This window comes from Mirounga leonina, unplaced genomic scaffold, assembly GCF_011800145.1.
Source record: "Mirounga leonina isolate KUSES-001 unplaced genomic scaffold, KU_Mleo_1.0 Mir_168, whole genome shotgun sequence".
NCBI classification, from domain to species: Eukaryota; Metazoa; Chordata; class Mammalia; order Carnivora; family Phocidae; genus Mirounga; species Mirounga leonina.
In genome coordinates, this window is record NW_023270426.1 from 19,409,541 (window position 1) to 19,420,485 (window position 10,945).

Here is a 10,945-nt window from a genome sequence, read left to right on the forward strand (position 1 = left end):
GGACTCCAGGATCATGACCTGAGCCGAAGGCAGTCGCTTAACCAACTGAGCCACCCAGGCGCCCCCATTCCTTGCATTCTTAAAATGAATCCCATTTGCTCATGGTGCTTTGCTCTTTTAGTGTATTGGTAGGTTTTGTTTATTAAGATTTCACTTAATATGAAATCAACCTATACTTTCATTGTTACATGCTATCTTTGTGGGAACTTGGGGAGTGTTATGGTAGTTTAAATAATTTGGAAATGTCCCTCTTTTTCTGTGCTCTGGAGCAGTTTAATTAGTATTAGAGTTAACTCTGCCTTCAAGGTGTTGTAGAATTTCTCTGTGAAATGACTAGGAACTGTTACTTTTTGGTGTCAGTCCTGTTTATATGTTTTTCTCTTCTGGGGTCAGTTTTGATAAATTTTTTGGATAATTTTTATTAGAGAACTATTTTACCTATGTTTTGAAATTTATTTAGATAAATACTTGCATTTTATTTAAATTTTGTTTTTATGTTTTGAAATTTCCTTTATCTGTGGTTACTTCACTATTCTCATTTCCTGTTTTGTTTATCTGTACCTTTTCTCCCTGTCTTTTGTTTGTCTTTAAATGAAGTAACCAATTTTCTATTACATAATTGTTTCAGCTTTTGGATTTATCAGTTCTGCCATTTTTTTCTTTCCTGTTCATTTATATCTGCTGTTCTCTTTATATTTATTCTTGTTCTCCTCCCTAAGTTTATTTTTATTTACTTATTTTCTTTCACATTCTTTTTTTTTCTTTTTTAGGATTTTATTTATTTATTTGACAGAGGGAGACACAGCGAGAGAGGGAACACAAGCAGGGGGAGTGGGAGAGGGAGAAGCAGGCTTCCCGCCAAGCAGGGAGCCCAATGCGGGGCTCGATCCCAGGACCCTGGGATCATGACCTGAGCCGAAGGCAGATGCTTAACGACTGAGCCACCCAGGTGCCCCTTCTTTCACTTTCTTAATTTAAGTATTTAAGAGTGTTTATTCTGATTATTGCTTTACATGTGTCCTGTATGTAGTACATACATGATTAATTTCTGTTCAGTTTCGGTTTTGATTTCTTCTGTGAATCAAGACTTTAAAAGAAGGATTTAAAAACATTTCCAGGTAGTACTTTATTTTTGCTACTTTTGCCTTCTCGTTTTGTTTTTAATTTTAACCAAGAATGTTGTCAGCACTATTTCTACTTTTTGGAATTGATTGAGATTTTCTTTGTGGGCCAATATGTGTTCAGTTTCTGTGAATGTTGAGTAGACACTTTAAAAGATATATTCTCATTGTTTAGAGTTTAAAGTATATTAATTGGATCTACCTTTTAAATGATATATTTAAGTAGTCCATATCCTTGATTTTGTTTGGTTACTGTGCCATGGGTTAAGAAATGGAAATTAAAATTTCCACTATGGATGTTTCTATTTGTCTTGTATTTCCTGTCATTTCTGCCTCATTGATTTTGATGCTGTGTTACTTGTAGTGTAGGTACTCAAAATCATTCAATCTTCATTATGGATATACGTTTATAAGTTAAAACAAATTTTTTTTTTTACATTTGCCTGTGTCCTTTTATTTCCAACTTGAGTTTTGCTTTGTGATCCATGTAAAGCTTCCTCTTCTTTTTTTTTTTTTTCTTTAAAGTTTTGTTTATTTAAGTAATCTCCACACCCAACATGGGGCTCAAACTCACAACTCTGAGATCAAGAGTTGCATGCTCTACCAATTGGGCCAGCCAGGCACCCCAAGTTTTCTCTTCTTTTAATCGGTTGGATTATGACTCTTTACATTTATTGATTGGAAAGATGTTTGGTCTTGTAAAACATGACAGAACCAATATACTTTTTTTCCTCCCTTAATTTAAATTATGATATGGATTGTGGTTTTTTTTTTTTTTTTAAGATTTTTAAAATTTATGCAGTTAGAGAGAGAGAGAGGACACAAGCAGGGGGAGGTGTAGGGGCAGAGGGAGAGGCAGACTCCCCGCTGAGCAGGGAGCCCTATGCGGGACTCCATCCCAAGACCCTGGGATCATGACCTGAACTGAAGGCAGATGCTTAACTGACTGAACCACCCAGGTGCCCTGGATTGTGTTTTGTTTGCTTTATTTTACTTGTGCTTTCCTTGAACCTAATTGTGAGTGTTTCTGTTATTATTTTTGTTCTTCTTGTGGATACTGTTATACCTATAATTTTACATAGCAAACTTAATCCTCTGTTTCTTTAGATAGCATTTCTTTAGATAGTGGTCTCCCCACTAAGCAATATCAAAATTAAACTTCTACTTTCTCTTACTTTCCCTACACCAGGCAGTTTTGTTACATTTTATTTTTTGTTTCTAGTGCTTAGTTTTATATTTCGAAATATGCTTCTGATCTTGCAGCTTTTAGAATTTTTAAACTTTAATCTGCCTTCCCCATTTCTTCCACATCTTTTAATAGTTTATAACGTTTACATTCCATTCTGTGACTACAATCCCCACAATTGTTTTAAATTTATTCCTAGACGTGAGTGAATTAGTTGCTCACTGCCAATAACTTTTATATTGTTTCTCCATCCGTCTCTAATTACTTGTATTTCATCCTTTAATAAAAGTTTCCTCAGAAAGGGTGAAGGGGAGTTATTCCCTGAGTTAACGTCTTTTAAAAATTAGGTCTCTTGTATTAATTTTGAACAACAGTTTAGCTGGGTATAAAATTCTTTGCATTTTGATTTCCTAAAGTCTTTATAGGCACTGCTCCTCTGACTTCTTTTGTTCAGGGCTGGTATGTGGAAGTTTGAAGTCAGCCAGATTATTTTCATCCTTATAGGTGAATTGATCTTTTTGGCTAGATGCCAAAGGACTTTTTAATCTTCAAATTCATTAACTTCATTAGGATGTCTAGAAATGGTTGAATTCTTCGAATCTATAAATTTAAATATTTTATTTCTGGAAAAATTTTTTGAATTACATCTCTCATTTCTTTCTGTGTTTGTTTGTTTGTTGTTGTCTTATTCACAAAAGTTATCTGTTAGATCTCCTTTGTGTTCTGTACTTATTTTCTACACTTGATCTTAGCCAAAAGGCCGAGAAGCGATATGTACTTATTTTCTAATTGTTACAAATTCTTGCTGACTTCTACTTCATTTTGTCCATTTTTTTAGTCCTGTCCTCTCAGCTTCTCACTGTATTGTTAGTGGTGTGCATTCTGCCTCACACTCTTTGCAGTTTTCATTGATGGAATAGTTTTAGAAAGCCTGGACTCTTACCTAGCTCAAAGCCTGTAGGTTCCAACTGGCATCCTGGGAAAAACTAGCTAGGGCTGTAAAAAAGAAATCTTAGAAAGAAGGGACAGATGCTTTTCACCATCTGCCCGTTTTGCTGTTCAGTCATATTCCTTCTTTATGAATGCCAGATAATCAAACTTCCCTTTTGAGGTTTTGCTTTTTTTCCTCTCCTATCCACTCATTTCACTTTCTTGCAGAAATCCTTTTACTTTAATTTGAATGTGTATTGTTGTGAATGTTTTTAATTTGCAGATTTATAAATAAATATTTTGGGGATTATTTGGTTCTGTTATATGGAAGAAGGATTATGAAATTATCTCCTTGCTCTCAGAGCAGGAGCAAGTGTTCCTTCCCTTGGGAAAAATTAGGAGTAGATCCTGTGTAAATGGTTTATCAAGCTTATGATATTTTATTAAATGCAAATATTAGGTGACAGTTGAAGGGAAATATGTAAAGCTAAGGAATACATAAGTTTGGAGGATCTTTGGAAGTGTCCTTTGTTTTTCTTTTTACACTGTATATAGATATCTTAGCAGGTTTTTTTTTTTTTTTAAGATTTTATTTTTTTGAGAGAGAGAGAGTGAGTACCCAAGTAGGCAGAGTGGGAGGCAGAGGGAGAGGAGAGGCAGGCTCAAGAGCAGAGAGCAGAGAGCCCATGTGGGGCTTAATCCCAGGACCCTGGGATCATGACCTGAGCAGAAGGTAGATGTTTAACTGACTGAGCCATCCAGGCGCCCCAAGGTTTTTCTTTGATCAATGTAACTCTTAGAATGTGGGTGTTCTCTCTCTTTATGTAGGCTCCATGCCCAGTGTGGAGCCCATTGCAGGGCTTGAACTCAGGACCGAGAGATTGAGACCTGAGCTGAGATCAAGAGTTGGATGCTTAATCGACTGAGCCACCCAGGCATCACAAGCGGTGTTTTCTTTTAAGCCGTATCTGTGATAGAGTAGATTTTCCTACCATGCTGATAGCATGCTGGTAATCAAAGATTTGAGGAGTACTTCTGATTGTGTTCAAATCATCCCCTTGATCCACTTGGTTCTTGGGAAATAGTAAGGGATGCTAAGCATCACTTTGGACCTTTAGGATAGCGTAGTTCAAAGAAATTGTGGCCACAGGGCTTAAGAACTTGGGTAGGGACTGACTTTGCCCACCTAATATCTTGTTATTATTGTGTTTTCCCTAGGCAGTGTGCATCAGGGTGTTACCCTGTAGTATGTGATCTGTTTGTCTGGTGTGTGGGTTTGAGTCTCTGTTTATGGCATGCGGAATAGGAAAGCACCATTCTTCTGGGAGACAGCTACTGGAATCTTAGATTCTTAAGGCTGTGGGAGGGCTTTTCACCTATCTTACATTCTGTTAGGGTTATCATATGCAGTCTCGCCAGAGCGGTATGTGGTAGTCATATTGGCCATTACTCATCTCTTACCCAGTGCCAAGTGCTGTGCTAAGTGCTTTTATATCCCCTATCTCATTTTTTATTAGGATGACTACATGAACTTTTTATTATTATCCTCAGTTTACTGATCAGAGAACTGAGGCTCGCATGACAGGTTGTACATTGGGAATTTGAATTCAGGCCTCCCTGGCTCAAAAGCCTATGCCCTTAATGACTGTATTACTATTTCTCAGGGATTATGATTAACTTTTTTGGTAGTCTTGAAGCTAAACAAGAATAAGGCATTATAGGCAAAATAGACTAAAAAATTCTCATTATACATCATTTAATGCAGTTTAACTCTGAATTTCACATTTGACACAATCTAGAGAATCAGATTACGAGATGAGAAGAGGAAGGGGAGAGTGAATATTGTTTTCCACTGATAATTCCATACATGGTTAAATGGATTTTGCTTGAATGTTCCTCCTTTTCCTGACAGGGAAAAACCTTCAGGCCTCTAATTAAAGACCAAAATGGGAGTTTTTATCCTGAATAAAATCATTCTGACATAAAAACCATTATGAATAACATAGAATGGTTTAAAATGGCATCTTCCCTACTTCTCACTCTTAACTTGGAAATGTGCTCTAATTTGGTGATCCAAAAAACATAGCTCAACTACCATCACATCGGTTTTTCTGGATGGGGGTAATGAAATTAAATATTTATTTATATGGCTACAATGGGTACTGCCCTGTGAATTCCACTGTAAATTTGTAGTTAATGTACCATTACCTTAGAGTCTTACCAAGTATTTCTGTCTTCTGGACACATTAGAGACAGACCCTCCTATTGTTTGCAGTTACCTTCATAAAAATTGGAAAGCAAGCAAAAGAAAAAAAAGCTTTTCATCCTCTCAGGACAAGTTTGCCTCTGCTTAGCAAAATTAGGTTTGCACTTTCCCTATGGAATGAAGACTGAGCCCTACAGGTCCGCACTTACGCGTGTGCCTGAGTCCACCACCCCCTGCCCGGGGGAGGAGCGCTTTCTGTTCCACGTGGCATTGCTGGGCAATAGCAAGGAGACCCAGAGCAGGCAAACCAGACGTCCCTGTTTCACTCTAGATGTCAAAAAAGTCTTTTATCCCCTCCTGTCCTGTCTGGGAGCTAGGATGGGGAAGTTGTTCAGTAAGATATTTTTCCATAGTCTTGGGATTGATGACTTAGTTAGCAACCCAGCAACCAAACAGAAAAGGGGTGGTGATGCAAGAAAAGTAGCCCCTAAGATTTGGGGCCAGGTAGTGAGATCCAGGGCACCTGGTTGGAGGGAAATTACTCCCGTGCTATTTTGGCGAGTCTTGTCCTGAGGACAATTAAAACAGTCCAGACAGGTCACTGGGTGAGACCAATTTCCTGGTTTGTTTATTTGAGCCTGATTGTTTTTCACCATTGAGCAGCAGGTCACGGTCCTGCTACACTGTTACCCCAGCTCTGTGGAGAGCAATCCTTTTCATATTTGATTTCTCCAGGTTTCCCTAAGGATCCTAGCCTTGTCTTTATCTGGCTGGATTGTTCTGGTCTCTCTCTCTCTCTCTGCCCCACCCCCCCCCAGGTCCAGAGTAGAGGGCAATGCCACTAATCAGTTTCAGCTTCATCTTATGCAGGCATTTGGCTTTATGTCCCGAGTCGCCCTGCAAGCAGAGAAGATGAATCATCACCCGGAATGGTTCAATGTGTACAATAAGGTAACTAAATTGCCTTATTTGGGGATCACCTTAGCTATGGAGTTTAAGAAACTCCATTCTTCCTTGTTATCCTATGCAGGGATGTGTCAAGTGTCATTGTGCTTAGGAAAGCATTCTCTTATTCTTTCACTGAGGATCCCTGGGTATTACTGCAAATTAGTAACAAATTTTCCAATCCGCTCAAGACAGCAGTGACCAAATTCTTTATTTTCATGTTTGTCTTCTACTGAAACTAATATGAGCTAGTTGGGCCAAATTAAGTTCCTGAATTAAACTTGAAAATGAGCCATGCAGATAAATTTTATACCCTCCTAAGATAAATTTTTGAAAGTAATGGTAGCAAATAAGAGAGAGATGGCCTTATTTAACTTACTGAAATAATTATGCTCAAGAACTGTGCTTTAAAAATAACTGTTTATTAAATTCTACATTCTAAGTGGGAACTGGCCTTCTTAAGACAAAGAGCAGGCTAAAAAGATTTTAAGTAGTTTTTAAGGGGGCTCAGTAAGAAGAATCATGGTCTCCCCCCTCCATCCCAAATGTCCTTGCCTTTATGGTCATGCCATTTGAAATATCATCTAGATTTCTATGTGGTTCTGGTTTTTTTTTTTTAAATTCTCTTTGAAAAAAGAGAACATTTCTTGATGTACTTGTGATTTATTGGAATAATTCAGAATATGCAGGTACCATGATAAACTTTTCCTTCCTACTTGCCTCTCTTTGTTCATAATTTTGCTTGTACTTTTTAATTGATTTTTCAAGAAGCCACAGTCTGTTCCTCCACCCCACCCCACCCCGTCCCACTTCTCTAATTTGGAAATGGGCTTTTCTGAACGTAGTTGCTAAGATACTACATTTGATAGCTTGGTCTTTCTCAGTGGCCTGAAAATAGTCGTGTAATTAAAGTAATGGGAGTTAAAATGGAACCTTAGTCTCTCTCGGGCTCTCTTTTTTTTTTTTTTGAGAGACAAGATTTCAGATTCTGGCAGCTGAATTGCCCTTCACATGAGAGGACCTTTTTATCCCTGGGCGGCTGCTGGGCCCAGCCCGAAGCAGACTGTGCCCCCAGAGTTTATTCAGTTTTGGAAATGCTGTGCTTATTCATAATGTAGTATTTTATAAATCATTTAATCTCCCCAATTCTGAAATGTGAATGTTGAATAATAGATTGATTTCCAAACCACCCAAGATGAGAACCATGAATTGCAGCTCCAGGTTTGAAAAACTGCTTCTGTGTTTCTTAGGTGCAGATAACCCTAACGTCACACGACTGTGGTGGACTGACCAAGAGAGATGTGAAACTGGCCAAGTTTATTGAAAAAGCAGCTGCTTCTGTGTGATTGCTTCCAAAATGGATGTCAAACCTGATGCACGTCAAACCCGATGCACATCTTGCCATCATGTATGTGGAAGGCAGTTCACATGAACAAATTCAGTTGTCAATTTAAGCTCCCCTTTTGAACAGTCTTTTGTACAATTAGTGTTTAATTACAAAATGATTTAAACTTGAGCCTGAGGATTTTTCATTATTTCTAATGAAAAAAATTCTTTCTGTATTTTTTTTTACATAAAGTAAACCAACTCAGGGAATTATATTAATGATATTCAAAGAGAGAAATAGCATTCTTAAAGCCCAGAAATTGGGATGGGGGAGTATGCACACATTTTATAACCCAGAAATTCAAGTGATGATGGTGACTTTACCAATCAATGCATTGTGTTGGAGAATAATTAGAAGGTAGAAGAAGAATGGTGAACTCTGTAGGTAAATGGTTTTAACCATCTATAACAATTCTTACGATGCTGAAGTTGATTTGGATTGTAGCTGCTATTTTAGCTAAGTAGTTAGATTACAAAAGTCACAGAAAATGGGTAAGCTGTCTTGTTTTATCCTCTTCAGAGAGGGATTGAAGGAGAGGACAAGTGTCTTAACAATGGCCTCTGGCACTTTAGGGCAATATAAGGTTTCACTGTCACAGTGACCAACTTGCCAGATAATTATTTGACTTTCTGCGTTAAGGAGGAATTAAGGGTCATTCTTTAAAATCATTTGCAGTTCGTGACTCCTGAACTGAGGGTCTATAGCCACTAAGTTAGAAGCTTAAGTTTTTATCCCATAATGAGCTCTATTTATTCTGTGTGTCACCGATAGGGGTAAAATGGAATATAAAGTAATCTATTACTTAAAAATTACAATACCAGTGTTCTTTGAAGGAACTCAGGAATGTACTTATTATTATTTTTTAAAGATTTTATTTATTTATTTTAGAGAGGGAGAGGGAGACAGAATCTGAAGCAGACTCTGCACTGAGTGCGAAGCCTGATGTGGGGCTCGATCGCACGACCATGAGATCATGATCTGAGCCGGAACCAAGAGTCAGACACTCAGCCAACTGAGTCACCCAGGTGCCTCAGGAATGTATTTTTTTTTTTTTTAAGATTTTATTTATTTATTTGACAGAGAGAGACACAGCGAGAGAGGGAACACAAGCAGAGGGAGTGGGAGAGGGAGAAGCAGGCTTCCCACCAAGCAGAGAGCCTGATGTGGGGCTCGATCCCAGGACCCTGGGATCATGACCTGAGCCGAAGGCAGACGCCCAACGACTGAGCCACCCAGGCGCCCCAGGAATGTATTTTTTTTAAACTTAATTTACTTTTAAAAAGATTTATTTATTTGAGAGCTTAATTTAATTTTTTAAAGATTTTATTTATTTATTTGAAACAGAGAGAGAGAGAGGGAGGGCATGAGCAGGGGGAGGGGCAGAGGGAGAGGGAGAGGCAGATCCCTGCCCAGCAGGGAGCCTGAAGCGGGGCTGGATCCCAGGACCCTGAGATCATGACCTGAGCCGGAGGCAGATGCTTAACTAACTGAGCCACCCAAGCGCCCCATGGACTGTACTTATTAATAAGATTAGAATATAGATTTAAAGAATATATATAAATATATATCTGCCCAAGGAAGGTGTGTTAATCCCTTGAAGCATTATGATGGCAGGATTTAACAGGGCTCATCTTTGTAACCCACCTTGTTTCAGAGACCAGAAAAATCTGTATGTTACAACAAGCAAACTTTCCCTCCCCACCCAACCCTGGCCCCAATCAGAAAAACCATATGGAAACAGGACAAGGAGGCCGAGCTCTCTGAAGCCAGTTCTTGGCTGGATCTGTTGGCTGGGGAGAGACCCGTACTGTCAGTTTGCCCTGTGGATATGAAGTACACCCTCCGTATGAAGAGAGACAAGAGCCGCCCAGATTCTGTGGCTGCTGGGAGATGCAGAATTGGTACTTCTTAGAAATTTTTTTGGAGGAAAAAGCAAACTCCCCCCCCCTTTTTTTTTTTTAAAGATTTTATTTTTTTTTTTTAAGATTTTATTTATTTATTTGAGAGAGAGAATGAGAGACAGAGAGCACGAGAGGGGAGAGGGTCAGAGGGAGAAGCAGACTCCCCGCCGAGCAGGGAGCCCGATGCGGGACTCGATCCCGGGACTCCAGGATCATGACCTGAGCTGAAGGCAGTCGCTTAACCAACTGAGCCACCCAGGCGCCCAAAGATTTTATTTTTTAAGTAATCTCCACACCGAACCTGGGGCTCAAACTCAAAACCCTGAGATCAAGAGTTGCATATTCTTCCAACTGAGCCAGCCAGGTGCCCTGCATTGTGTTTTCATAACTCTTTCCTATATTATAGATTTGGGAACTTTTAGACATTTTATTACCAGAGATTTTTAGCTCAGTGCTTCAATTTTTTCACATGAATTTTTATTTTTTTATTTAATTTTTTAAAGATTTTATTTATTTATTAGAGAGAGAGAGCACGAGCATGAGCTATGAGGAGGGGCAGAGGAAGAGGGAGAAGCAGGCTCCCCGCTAAGGAGGTAGCCCGATGTGGGACTCGATCCCAGGACCCTGAGATCATGACCTGAGCCGAAGGCAGCCGCTTAACTGGCTGAGCCACCCAGGCGCCCCTCACATGAATTTTTGAACATGAACAAATTTAAGCATATCTAAAAGTAAAGTGAATAGTACATTGAACCCTTATGCACTCAGATTTAACAGTTATCAAGATTTTACATCAGTTACTTCATATAATTCTCCATTTCTCTTTTCTTTGCTAAAGCATTTAAAAGCTTTAAAATTTAAAATCCCAGACAGCATGTCCTTTTACCCCTACATCCTTCAGTAAATATCTCTAGAAAATATGGTCGTTTTCTTGTATAAACCATAATGCTATTATTTCACCTAACAAAATAAAACATGATTCCTTGGTATCACTTAATACCCAGGCAAAATCAGATTTCCCTGAAGGTCAGGAATGCCCTTGGACAGTAATTTTGTTTTAATCAGGGTCCACATGAAGTCCACCCATCACATCTGGTCTCTTTATTCTTTTAATCTAGAGTGAGCAAGGTCCCCTCCCCCGCCCCCCCCCCCCCCCCCCCCCCCATTTCCCCATGTCATTGACTTACTGTAAAAATGGGATCAGGTGTCCTGCGGCATATCCCACCTTCTGGATTTGTTTGTTCCCTTTGGTGTCATTTAACTTGTTTCACT

The 10,945-nt window shown here is 39.0% G+C and overlaps 1 protein-coding gene across 1 annotated transcript in view; it reads left to right on the forward strand.

The window, feature by feature from the left end:
• Positions 1–7,904, forward strand: part of PCBD2 (pterin-4 alpha-carbinolamine dehydratase 2) — a 49,435-nt gene extending 41,531 nt beyond the window's left edge. The window contains exons 3-4 of the mRNA XM_035014168.1: positions 6,314–6,394; positions 7,639–7,904. Of these exons, the coding sequence (XP_034870059.1) occupies positions 6,314–6,394; positions 7,639–7,734 (177 nt within the window). The 3' untranslated portion in view covers positions 7,735–7,904. The remainder of the gene's footprint in view (positions 1–6,313; positions 6,395–7,638) is intronic.
• The last annotated feature ends 3,041 nt before the right edge of the window (positions 7,905–10,945 follow it).